The sequence below is a fragment of the Morchella sextelata genome (genome assembly GCF_020137385.1).
Source record: "Morchella sextelata strain SCLS chromosome Unknown scls_17, whole genome shotgun sequence".
Lineage (NCBI taxonomy): Eukaryota > Fungi > Ascomycota > Pezizomycetes > Pezizales > Morchellaceae > Morchella > Morchella sextelata.
This window is the reverse complement of record NW_025408632.1, coordinates 1053892-1067691: the sequence shown is the minus strand read 5'-3', so window position 1 is coordinate 1067691 and position 13800 is coordinate 1053892. Positions and strand designations below refer to the sequence as shown.

At 49.0% G+C, this 13800-nt stretch overlaps 1 protein-coding gene across 1 annotated transcript; it reads left to right on the top strand.

The window, feature by feature from the left end:
• Nucleotides 1–2188: 2188 nt before the first annotated feature.
• H6S33_004387 (uncharacterized protein) lies at nt 2189–5806 on the top strand (the record flags this gene model as incomplete). The annotated part of the gene is made up of 4 exons (XM_044835742.1): nt 2189–3195; nt 3444–3927; nt 4504–4860; nt 5336–5806. The coding sequence occupies 4 exons, from the start codon at nt 2189–2191 to the stop codon at nt 5804–5806; spliced, it is 2319 nt and encodes a 772-aa protein (XP_044691125.1).
• Between the last annotated feature and the right edge of the window lie 7994 nt (nt 5807–13800).

Genomic DNA, 13800 nt, shown 5'->3' with positions numbered 1-13800 from the left:
TTTCCCCACCGCGCGCCCGGTCCGGAGGAGAAGGAGAGAGTGATCTGAGTGAACGCGCGGATTTTTAGCCGGTCAGTCGTATACGTAAGCTAAGCTGCTTAATCGGCAAGCGATCGGACAGCTGGGACAGTGAATGACAATGCCTTGGGTTCAGTTTTCAGGCGGTTTCTATTTTGGGGGGGAGAGTAAACATAAAGTACCTGTACTCTAGGGTGGAGTAGGTACTTGCCTGCCCTGCCGGTTCGATGGATGGGTGTTGAGATCAAGCTTTGTGATGTCAGCTTGCCGAGATATCCTTGGTGCCTGGTGTACCTATGGAGGAACAGAGTACTTCTACTGTGAGAGACTCACTCAGTCAGGCACACACACTCTCTCTCTCTTCTCTCCTACTCGCTCATCCAATCCATTCTCCATACCGGGGACCCATATGCATATATATATTTAAGCCTCATTCCACCACCCCTCTCTCCCTTCTCCGCCGTCCAATCGATCGGTCGGTCAGCCCTGTTGTGTTCTATTTTTGCCAAAAGGGAGGTGGGTGGGGGGTGGGAAGGAGAAAAGGTGTGATGTTCGGAAGCCACAAAGAATGTTCGCCGCCCTGAGACAAAGATCGCCCGCTGTTAAGTGTCGGTAGGGATATCGTGGTTGGGCAACGATTGGCTGTCGTGGGTTGTGGTGGGTTGGTGGGATCTGATCTACTGGGGTTGGTTGTGTGTGTGGTTGTTGGGCTGCAGGTGTAGTTAGCGAGTGTTTGTGCGGAAGGGAGGAGGGGAGTAGAATAGACTGTGGGCAAACAAAGTAGCTATTGAGTCATGAAGTAGTTAAACATGTAGAAATACTTGTAGATCTATCATGAGAGGTATTCTCCAAACTCCACTTTCTCTAGGGCCCTCAGGGTTCATGTAGGAGATACTGCACTTGGCTGCCTGCCCCAACCTGCAGTCTGCACTGCACCGCACGCAAGTCCGGGGAAAACGCACACCCTTTTTTTCCCCTTCGTCTTGGGTTTCTGTCTCACCCACGGCTGAATCCAGCCAAAAGACAACTCTCGGCAGTCCTGATGCGGGTGGACAGGCCGTCCCAAAGTGGCTTCCTGTTTTTTAAATTGCTTGCTGGGAAACTCTGGAAAGGAGGGAGGAGTGGGTTCGTGCCAAAAGGAAAGAAGGAAAAAAAATAGGGAATTTTTTTTTTCTTTCTTGCGAGGAAAATTAAGGATTTTATTTTTTTCTTTCTCTGGAGCGTTAATCACTGACTGACTGTGGTGGTGGTACCGGTACTGTTGCTGTACGACCGATAGATGATAAGGGAGATTTGAAGGGCGCTGCAGAGAGAAAGAAGAACTTAAGACCAAGAAGCTGGGGAAAGCATAGAACTGAACTGAGGTATCCAGTAGCTACATAGCTAGGGATCCAGGCATAACAAGATCAAGAAGGGTCTCACACTCCCTACATCCTGCTTTCTACTGCTGCTGCTTCTCCTGCTGCTGTGGGTTTCTTCTTCTTCTTCTTTTTCTTCTTCTTCTTCTTCTTCGACTCTAGTTCTTCTTCTTTTGGGACCTGCAACTGCCGGTACTTGCTTGCTTGCTTGCTTGCTTGCTCCCCATAGTAGAGTACCTACGTGCCTGTCTGTCGACTTGCATTTCGTCCCTTCTACAAGCTACATACATCACATCACATCACACTCCCACGCGCACACACAACTGCACTGCACCTGCTGCTGCTGCACACTGCACCACCGACACCTGAACAGCCCACCACAACCACAACCACAACCACAACCACCACCAACTCCACCACCTCCACCACCGCCATCATCATCATCATCATCATCACCATCCATCACCATCACTGCAATCCGGTGAAAGGTGGCAGAGGGCAGCAGGTAGTGGTCTTAAAGCCCTTCGCCCCAAAGGCTTCGTCGAAGCTCAAGAAGTGGCTGCTATACTCATCCACAATCGCCTAGACTACCACTGCTGCCACTACTACAGCACACCTACGTATCTAGTACTTACCTCGCCGTTTACCCGGGGAATTAACGAACCACCACCACCACCACCACCACCACCATCTCCACATTAACCATCCACCACCCCCGCGAACTGCTACAATCTACCTACAACAATCTCTACGACTCTCCACCATCACCCAGCAACACTGACTCGCCAGCTCCGCCCCCGCCCGCCGCTACAATGGCTGGCACTAGCAGCAGCAGCACGCTAAGCACCCAAGCTCCCGGCAGCACCCCCCGCCGCTCAAACGAGACCATCCCAAACTTCTCCCGCCCGCACACACCGCGCTCGCAGACGGCCCCGCCCGAGCCGCAGGACCTCTACCTCCCAGCCGAGGCCACCACCGGCACGGCCACAGAGGGCGAACCCGTGCGGCTCGAGATTGCGCCAGTGATACTAGCAACAGTAGTAGTGCCAGAAGAGACCGAGCACACAACAATAACACCAGAATCAATACCGGGGCTCGCAATCGCCGACCTCCCCGCAGAGTCAATACCGGGGCTCGCAATCGCCGACCCCACAGTGTCAATACCTGGCCTCGCCATCGCCGACCTCCCCACAGCGTCAATACCGGGCCTCGCCATCGCCGAGCCCCCCGGCGACATCCCAGGGGTCGCAATGTCTGACCCCGACCCTGGCCCCGCAGACATAGACACGCCGCTACTACCGCGCCCATCAATAACGCAGCGCCCGCCCACCGCGGCGTCAACAACCAGCTCGACCTCTCCGCCGCCGCACACCCGCCGCGCCCGCATCGCAATCGTCGACGCCCCGCCGCCGCCGACGCGCAACGGCGCCGACAGCAAGAGCATCCGCTCGCAGATCGCGCCGTCCATCTGTTCGCCCGAGGACGAGGTGCTCAGCCTCAAGGTGCGGTCGCTCTACGACTCTGGCGTCGGCGGCAGCGACGCCGGCAGCCAGTTCTCGAAGCGCGTCAGCAGCATCATGGAGGAAGGGGGGAAGCGCGCGAGCCGTGTGTCGCGCAACTCGTTCGTGGGCAGCGGCGACGAGCGGTTTGCAGAGGAGGAGGAGGAGGCGGAGGAGCAGAGGATCAAGGAGGCGTTGGAGGCCGCGGCGATCGAGGAGGAGGAGGCGGAGGAGGAGAAGAGGGAGTTGGAGAGGAGCGTGCATTTGAGGGCCGGGGGAGCAGAGGATTGGGAGGATTTGACTGGGAGCGACGTGGACAGGTTTGTGGTCAACCTTTTCTTCTGCTTTGTTTTGTTTTTCCTTTGGCCTTGGCTGGTTTTGGGCTATCGTGTGCATAGCGTGGGGTGTTTGCATGCTTCCCACGTTTCTGTTCCTTTTTTTTTTTCTTTCTTCTCAATCAAGAACTATCACTCGATCCTATGTCACGTGACCTCCAACATCGAAATAAAAAAATAAAAAAATAAAAAAAGATATCTACAAACAAATCTAACATAAAACCCACCTACAGATACGGCTTCATCCACACCACCACCACCCGCCACTCCGCCCCCGCCGGCACCGCGCCCCCCACCCCGCGCGTATTCACTCCCCCTCGCCGCGTCTCCACCGCCCTACACCTACACTCCACCACCCCGCAAAAGCGGAGCCACCACCTGCACCTCCGCATCTCGCCCTTCGGGCACGCGGCGCCCGAAATGCTGCGCTCGCCGCTGCCCGGGGCGACAGCGCTGCTGCGCGAGAAGGAGAACAACCGCGCCAAGAAGTGGCGCGAGATGGCGGTCGTGCGCAAGATGAGTGAGCGCGGGGATGAGGGCGGCAGGGGAGGCGGGTGCGAGTGGGGTTTCGTGACGGGGGATCCGAAGCTGGTGAGTCGGACGTGGAAGGGGATACCGGACTGTTGGAGGGCGGCGGCGTGGCATGCGTTTTTGACGGCGAGTCGGAAGAGGAGGGGTATTGGGAGGGGGGATGGCGATTTGGTGGAGATGTATGCGGTTTGTGCGCCCTTTCTTGGATTTTGTTTTTGTGGGGTTGGGGGGTTTGGGGGGTTTGGCTTCTTTGGGTTTGCCTCTTTGGGGTTTACTCTTTGGGGTTTACTCTTTGGGGTTTACTCTTTGGGGTTTACTCTTTGGGGTTTACTCTTTGGGGTTTACTCTTTGGGGTTTACTCTTTGGGGTTTACTCTTTGGGGGCCCAGCCAGCTCTTTGGGTTCTAGCCTCTTTGGGTTGTGGGTCGCGGGTTGCGGGGAGCTTGGAAAACGGTTTGGTCACGTTCTGAGAAACAAGAGGGGAAATGATCGGAATGCTCATATGGCTGGATTTATGATCTCTGGATTTATGATCTCTGGATTTATGATCTCTGGATTTATGATCTCTGGATTCCGGTGTACAGTGCCTGGGTAACCAATCCGACACAATATATCCAGCAATATGAGATCACCGCAGAAAGAAAGAAATAGAGAGTGCAGAGATATGCAGACATGGCCAAACCACTCCCAAGAGCCCTCTACAAACATAAAACATAAACTACACTTGGATTTTCTAGAAACGTACGACTAACACTACATACAGGAATTCATCACACGGCCCTCAGCAGACGACGTCCAGATCGACCTTGACGTCCCTCGTACCATAAACTCGCACATCATGTTCCGACGGCGGTATCGAGGCGGGCAGCGGTTGCTATTCCGAGTACTACATGCACTGTCGCTGTATTTCCCGGCGATGGGATATGTACAAGGAATGGCGAGTCTGGCGGCCACGCTGCTATGCTACTACGATGAGGAGACAGCGTTTGTCATGCTCATCCGCATGTTTGAGCTTAGGGGACTGGAGAAGCTATATCAGGCGGGCTTTGGTGGCCTGATGAGTGCTTTGGAGGAGTTTGAAAGTGGGTGGATTAGAGGTGGGGCGGTTTCGAGGAAATTGGTGAGTGCAAAACTTCTTCTTTTGGGGGGATTCGTTTTGGGGGGGCTGGGAGGACCTTGGATGGGAGCTTCGGGGGTAACACCACAATGGTGTTTTATTGGGTGCTTCGTGGCCTGCCAATATCCAAATAGTGCCAGCTCCATTTTCTAGAAACATTATTAGCGCATATTACACTTGGCCAATAATTTTTCTAGGAAGTGGGGCTGGCATTGTTTGCGTAAAGTCCGTATTATGCCAGGAATGTGTTTGTTGTCAGCGGAAGGTGCTGCAAATGGCATCTCCCAGTGACTCCAAACGGCAGCCCGGTATAGCATAATCTTGTATGGGCGGGCCTCAGCCCCGATTAGAGCTATCAGTCCTTTCGAGTTAGGCTCGAGCCTGCTCACCAGGTTTTCTCAGCTCGCGTAATAGCGTTACATTAGAGGCCGGGAACGTGGTAGAAGGGACGCATGCTAATCTTCCCTTTGTAATGTAGAACCACTTGGGCATTGGTCCTACGACCTATGGGACACGATGGTACCTGACTCTGTTCAACTACAGCATGCCGTTCCCAGCACAGCTTCGTGTCTGGGATGTATTCATGCTTCTGGGAGACCCAGATGTAATCTCCGAATCGAAATCGGTATCCTCGCCGCTCGGAACAGCACCTCCAGCTGCGCCCGGAGGAGAAAGTGCAATCTCGGCGGATGAGGGGTTTGGTGGAACCCTTGACATCTTGCATGCGACGAGTGCAGCCCTGATTGACTCGATGAAGGACATTATTGTCCGCAGTGATTTTGAGGGTGCCATGAAGGTTCTGACTAGTTGGATTCCGGTTAAGGACGAAGAGTTGCTCATGAAGGTTGCAAAGTCAGAGTGGAAGATGAGGAAGAGACGACGTGGCGGGGGAGGAGGGGTTGCTGGTGGGGCTCATCATCATCCGGGAAGGGCCAGTCTTGGAACATAGCGGAAGCTATGTATTGGATGACTGGTTCTCCGAGGAGGGGTGGTGGGTGGGGTTTAATCTTGCATGAAGGAGGGTTGGCTGGGGTTGCTTCTGATTATTTACGAGACTGATTGGAGAAGGGACCGTTTGGGGTGTGTGGGATACGACGGCAGTCAAGACCACAATCCAGTGTCTTCTCTTAATGGGTGTGGTGAAAGATTGGAGGGGCTCGATTTTGCTGGTTGGTCGGAGGAGGGGGGAAAGGTGCAGCAGCTGACGCTACAGAAAGGAAGGCTTCTTACCTGCATGTTGTTTGCTACTCACAACTCGAATAACCCTGTACGAGTTTGTTCAGGGATCAGCACTTCACTTCTCTTTCTGGTTTGTCAAAACCTACTGACTGGCTTCTGGCATCAACACCTGGCAATCACTCTTTCTTTTTTCATTTCCCTTTTTTCTTTGTACAACACATTTTCCTTTTTTAAAACCCTTTTGGAAGGTTCGTTTATTAACGTCATCCTACAACTACTTACTACCTCTTAATGTAGCCCATTTCATGCGCAATTTCATTGCGGAAATATTGTGCTTTTGTTTTTGTTTTTGTGTTTCTGCTTTGGGATTTGGGGAGACCCTCGGAGTTTTATTGTTTTGTTTGCTCTGAGGTTTCTTGGTTTCTGTGGTCTTGATAGGTACGAACTGGAGATTTGAAGATTGTGGCGGCCCCCATCATCGTTGTTGCAGGTCACCGTTGTTGCAGCGGTGGTGGCGGTGGCTAAACATACCGAATCACATTACTGTATTCGGGTTGGTTGGCTGCGGGATTGGAGGGAGCGGGGGGATAATAATCAATCCGTCAGTACATAGTGGTTCCGTCGCACCGGAATCGAAACCCTCCATCACCCCCTTGAATTTCGTTTTGTGCTTTTTGCTTTTTTCCCCGTTCTTGATTCATATCTTTTTTTTTTCCCCACCAGCCTGCTTGCCCTTTTGTTGTTATTTCTTTTTTTTACCATCACGATCATTGGCCGCTGCCGGGAATTCCCCCCAAACTTCATCATTTCCTTTTTTTTCCTTTCCCTTCCCTCTTTCTACGCTCATTCTCTGGTCTCTCATTCACTCGTTCAGGCGGACTCTTCTTTAATTTGTTCATTTTGGGGGGGAGGGGGGGCAGGCATTGCATTGCATTTTTCTTTTCCTTCCTTTTTCTCTCTCTCTGTTTTGATTTTCCGTTTTCTTTACCGGTTTTAGATGGTGGTTCATTTTTCTTTCTCTTTCTAATCGGGTGTTTTTCTAACTACTGCTTCCATATCAACAACAGCTACTATAGTGTTTTTCTTTTTTTCTTATTCTTGAAATCCTTTTTTTTCTTCACTTTTCCTTAGAGTGTATACATACTTTCAGCTCCGATTTGGGTGTTTTGTTTTTTACTAAAAGGGTATTTTTTTTTCTGGCTTTTTTACTTCACTTCTTTGAATTATATTATGAATAGGCTTTTTTTTTTTTCTCTCTCTCTTCTCTCCTCAACTTCTCTTTTCGGATTTCCAGATAGGTAAGGCATAAAAGTGCTGGTTTACTGAGGAAGGAAAAGGAAGGAGGAGGGCAGGGTGATCTGCTTTGCGGTTTTTTTTTCTTTTTCTTCTCTTGATGAGTTTATGTATCCATCATCCCATAAGTTATGATATGCTCACCTCTTCCTCTTCATCGTCTGTCACTTCTTGTATTTAGATCGATTTACACTCTGTTCCTCACACACTACTCTCATTTGGTTGGCGGGGCCCGGGTGCTAGGTAGCTTTAGCTGTACATATACACACACTCGAAACACAGTCAAGGACACTCCGGGCCAACCTCATTCGATCGCACTAATGTTTAATTTCCTTAATAGTAATAAACAAACAAACAAATAAAAGACGATAACCGTTGGTTCACACATAAAAAGCAATCTGAATTTTGAAATACTAACTTCCTTTCCCCGGAAGTTTAAGGTTACTGAATGTCTCGCTGGATGGGAAAGTAGAACTAAAAGTGGGGATATGTTCTACTATACGAAGACCAGATAATATGACCTGAATTGCCCAATGTCAAATTACGCAAGCACCGCGTAGCTGCAGCAAGGGTGAAGCTGCTGGATGGATGGCATGGACGATCATCCATGTTAATTCCAAGGCGAGCTGACAGCTTCGGCCAAGTTAAGTTCTGCATGACAGCCTTGTAGTGTGTGCAGGCCTCGAAAAGGGAAACACCACTGTGATAGGGCGGCTTAGTGGGGTTGCTTTGATTTCCTGGAAGGATGGTTGTTTTCAGAAGCTCGCATGTGATACGCATGTGAGGAAGGAAGGGTGAGTGAATGAGGGTTTTTGCTGGTATTGGGGCGTTTCGGTAGATTTTGCGTGCACACCTTTGCCTACATTCTCGACAATTTCGCAGTAGCGGCGAATGAGAAAGTGCAATTCTGACATTGACATGCACAGGGCCGTACATATGTGTACATCCAGCCAGGTATACCATCCGTGGAAGAATGGATATGCCTTCAAAAGCTCTTAAGCTGGCTTAGAACGGCAAACCAGCTAGGTTCAAAGTTGGTCATAATACTAGGAAAGCTTTCTATCATGTTCCAAAGTCCCTCCTAGGCCTTATGGAAGCCGTGCTCTAGAGTGAAGGCCGGTAGTTAGTTGCAGGCTTGTTCTTTTCCGGAATTCTAAATCATGACCGTGTGCTTGCTACTACCTGCTGAGTACATCATGTCGCCCCACTTTTCGCAACCCCCCCCCCCTTGTGGAGCTTTTCGGGCTTCACTTCCTCTATTAATCTGCAGAGCCTTTGGCGGCGGGAAATAATTGAAGGATTAGTCTCATGTCCTTCTATAACATTGTAACCGCGGAAGGGCTCAATGAAGTGAGGGAGGGGAGGAGGCGTATTTTTATACGCAACAGACGCGAGCATACCTACCCACATAACCCACGTTACGCCGCGGAACGTGGGTAAGGTTGACCGGGGTTGGATCCTGTCCTGGACTCCCGTGCATCTAGGGGTTCTCGTTTCATGTTCTATAAGTCGTGTATCTTATGCATATGTAATCCCAAAAGGCTCCTTCATCTTCTCGGTGATGATACTGCCTCACTATCATTGCTGCAGTTGGGTTTACTCTCGTGACCATTCATACTTAAAGCAAGTTGTTGTGGCGCGGTGGTGGTGAAGGTGTTGAGTACTTAGGGTTTGATTAATCAAGTATCTTGTTTACACCTGACCTTCTGACCCTGAAGGGCACCCAATCTAGGCAGCCAACGGCAAAAATACCACTCATAGATACTTGCTAATATCAAAGGTTCATGGCCGTATGTAAAGTCGAAGATATATTGCGGGCCTTGAGATAGTGGCCGAGTAACAGAAAATCAATAGAGATAACCTAAACCATAAGTTAGCCACTCTAGAATTCATAAAGGCGTTCAGTTATGCATGCTATTGTTAGTTACGACGAGAGGATGATGTGTATTCATGGATAGAGAGAGAGGTGTTCGAGCAGTCTTCCAGCTCGTGATGTTTGAAGTGCAAACACGATCACGGGTGATAAGTAGGGATCCCCGGTCGTCGTCAACAAATTTCTGTGTACCGTACCACAGTGGCTGAGAACCCCAAAACAAAGAAATCTCTGTGTAGCCAGCCCCCAATAATGCAGGATAGCGCAAAGACTCCCCCACTCTCGAACCTAAAAGCGTTTTGTTTCCATAAAAACTCTTCCCTCCTGAGACAATGCCAACACCATAACGGTTTTTGCTTTTCTTTATCTTCAAGCCGTCGCTCTACACATTGCGATACGCAATGCCCTTATCTACGGCAGCAGCTCGCCTGATCACTTGGCACATGTTTTATCCAGTTCCGAGCTTGCTGGGGTTCGGATTTTCAAGCCATCGACAGAGACCGATATCACCAGCTGTCACTCGCTAGTCGTGGGCGGATGCAGTTCTATTTGGGAGTTATGTACATGCATGACCCTTAGCCACATATTTAATCCCGGCGCCACATAACGCCCATGTGAATGTTGGGATCCTACTGACTCGATTTGGACAGATATTCGGGATTGGCTGGCTAGTGGCACCCGATAGGCGGTCATCTAATGGTCAAAGCTTCAAAGGAATGGATAGGTAGGTTGTTAAACAGGCTGAAATGCCGGCATATCGCTCGCACCTTAACCACGTGCGTACATTTTGCTGTGTTTCATCAGTCAGATGCTGTAGATCCGACCACCGATTTTCACAATTGCAGCCACAACGGAATGATATGGTATTCAGTTTAGGTTGTGGCTGAAGGTGCCCCCCGGGTTCGACATAACTAGACACAAGCAACCACCCTTCGCATCTCAGCGCTTAGTTACTCTGCCGTATGCCTAACGACGTGGTGCCCGCCAAAGTGCCATGGGCATAACCATTATGATAACTGCACTCTGTTAGTTGTTAGTTAGAGCCTTAAGAATAGGCACCACTTCAAATTCCGAGCATGTTCGGATTATCTGTGCTGTGCATTGTACAACAGGTTGCCCCATAGTCGCAGAAATCTCTGAGGCTTTTGTGATTTCAGGTGTCCAAGAATTGGCTATCTTTTCACGAGTTGAACATTTCTTTTGAACCCATTTTATCCAGCCGGTTTTCCCTGCATACTAAAGGCACAAACAAATGTCCTTGCACGCAACCAAACACAATGTCGAAAAATTTAAAAGAGGCTGGGGGCTTGAGATATCAAAGAGAAAGTAATTGAATTGTTCGCGAATTTTGACCTATCCCTGTCATAAACATTTATGATATAATTCGCCCATATTTGTTCAACATTAATTTGTGGCTTTTGTGGCTCCTGCAGCAGAAATATGGCCGAATTATAAAAACCAAAATCTTCTTATTCTGGATCATTCGACCCTCTCTGGTCATGTGGTAGATCGATACTCCTTGATTTTGGCCGTTTGACGTTGAGTTGAACCTTGGCTAAGGCGGAAGACGATCTGAAATCAATTCCCCACTTAGTGGTTCAGACTAATTGAGGGGCTTTACCGCTGGAACGGCGCTGCACATTGACGGCGCGCGCGCTTGTCGACACTTGTGACATTAATGACAAAGTCTGAAAGGGCATCTCAAATCCAGTAATCTAAATCAAACCACAATAAAGGACAGCCCGTTACCGAGATAACATAGGATTTTCCCGAATGATATCCTATCCTATCAATTTCAACCGCGGTGAATAATGATTTTGATTAGCTGCACAGAGGGCGCAAATTTGAGTCGAAGGGAAAGGTTGGTACAGTACAAAAGCCTTTATTAAATATTAGTCATCAAGTGCATAACCTCTTTTAGGGTTGGCGTTTTGCAAGCGGCCGCGGAGTTCGCCTGAAGGAGCGGGGATGGACGAATAAAACTTGTGGGGGAACCGAGCAGATGGAATGTGTGAACTGCGCAATGCGGCACCGCTGATCTTGCCTTAGTATGCAGAGTGGATGAGATTAATGCTGTTTAAAGGAAATGATTTCATGAGTCTACCGAGTAATTTTTTAGCATGACTCTTGTGGTGTTTATCATTGGACTACTATAATCTGCGGCCTTTAGTTGCAGCTTTTAGTAAGCCATTGGTCAACTCTGAAGCAACTTTGGTCTGGGACGCAGCTCTAATCGAACCGCCACGAATCGACGCGAAAAATGTATGCCAAGAACGCAAGGACGAGGTGCGTTTCCAAAAAGGTAAATATTTCAAATGGCAGAGGGGTGGGGGGTAGTTAGCTATCTGTCAAGCTATCACTTCAGGTAATATACTCTATTAGGTATCGTTTGGGACGGGAAGAATACCAAAGGGCGCCCATCATATATTATCACTCGCCACCGATGGCACGCATTGCCTGTCAGTCCGGGGGCGCAGGCTGGGCCAGGGTAATCCCAACCGCCTTTCAGGTAATAAATATACTGCCGCTCACAGCTTTGAGAGTATTAGCTAGGGTTGAAATATCGGAATTCCGCACATACGCATATCAATTTCAGATCCTATGGAATGCACAATGGTCTCACCTGCACGCTTGGTAATTTAGTAATCCCGCCTGGTGATTCAAACTTGGATTTATGTAATGTGAATCGGAGCTAAAGGAGTTGAAAAATTGCACTCTAAAAACCACAATCCTCACTGGGGATCAAGTGCTGGTGCGGGTCGCTCATTACGTCTACTCGGAAATGTCAGTACGGAATACGGGTGATATAACTTGATCTTCCTTATCCACTAGTTAAAAGCAAAGAGTGGCGTGTTTAACACATTCACAAGCATATATTGCATGATAATGTGCATACACACAATCCTGTCCCTGAGGTGTATTCGTCCCAAAATAACAATAATAGCGCCAAAAAGCATTCCAGCCTAGTCCGGGACCGGTGAATAAACCGCAAAGCGGGGTATAGGATCAGCTTTCTTATGTATGCTCAAACTTAGAATTTTATAGTGAATTAGAAAACACACCCCACGACCCCATATAGCAGGACTCATGGCCTATGAAATATAATCGAGGGGATACAGCAGGTCATTCTTTCGGGGTCGTCTATCTATCTTCAGAATGCGTTAGGCTTGACGGGTCCACCAAGGAAGAAAGGAAAAAAAAAATGGCAACCAAGGTAAGCAGCCGTAAGAAACTGTGAGGGTACTTACTTACCTGCAATCTTCGTCAGGGATGCTCGGAACGGACAAAATTCGACGAACGTGTGAAACCTGGTCGGAAAATGACATACATAGGCTAGTTTGGGCGACAGGTTGCACAAGGAGGTAGAAGTGATTCACTGTAAACAGGAAACAAAGTCGAGGATGGACAAAAGTATGTCAAGACAAACACTAGAAAGCACGTGTTTCCGGCCCCAAAAGAGCAGTCAACAGGCCCCTCATCGCTCGAGCTGACTTGCGTAGCCAATAGATGCCAAAAACCGTCGTTTCGGGTCGGGCACCCCTCATGATCTTCAACAAGAAATTGAATAGACGTTAGATGCAACCCTGAAAACATGAAACAGCACCCACCAGATAGGTAATTAGTTCCGACCTTTTGATCCATGGCAAGTCGGTGGGATTTCAAGTTGAACCGAGAAAGAGAAGTCGATAGGTCCTTGCTGACTCGTTGCATGTTCGCAAGTAGGTACACGTTTTATCCCCAGACCCTGGAACCTAGTAGTTTACTGCGAAGTAGTCCCCAACTGGAAATTAAGAGGAATCCGCTATGCCTTTTTGCTACTTCAAACGTCAAAGGTGACCTTGGATAGCTGGTACAGCTTTATCAAATCAAATTCGAGTGTATGGGAAGCACTCCTAGCAATCTTGTCGGATTATGTCCTCCGATGCATGCCTATTTTCGTGCAATCTGTCCTCGTTCCAGTAACTAGGCTGCTGTATGCAGATTGAGGCTCACAAAGCAGCCAGAGATATCCCAATTCCTCTATTTACCTAGAGTACTCAGAATACATACATGTAGGTACATACTTCATGTATATCGGTGCATGCCTTTGCCTTCGCGCTCTATTCCGCATGTTCCCGGTAGGGCTAAGGCGCCTCATTCGTCCTCACTTGGGCTTATGGCGTTTATCGATCTCGGTCTCTCTTGCCACTTATCATCATCATGGCTTTTGACGTGGACTGGATTGGGTAAACTGCGATAGATATGTAGTCCTTGGTATATTCTCTTAGACTGTGTCTTGTCTCTAATTCGATGTCATCGGCAAATAAGAAGAGGGAGAAAGAAATAAAGGAGCACGATAAAGGCAAGCCCTACACCAGCCTCACTATCTTAACCTGCTGTGAAACTTCGCTTTGTGCCGGAATTCGTTTCTTTCAGCCCTCGTCGTGGCGCGATCCTGTATTCAGATTACAAGCTGCCCAAAGAGTTTCAAGTTCACGCATCGTGCAGGAGCCGTCTACTCTATTCCAACTTCTTCGGACCGTGACACCCAATTAGTCACTGTCGTTTTTAGGTACTTGGTGTTCGCCTTATTCGGTAGCGATGTTTAAAGAGACCCA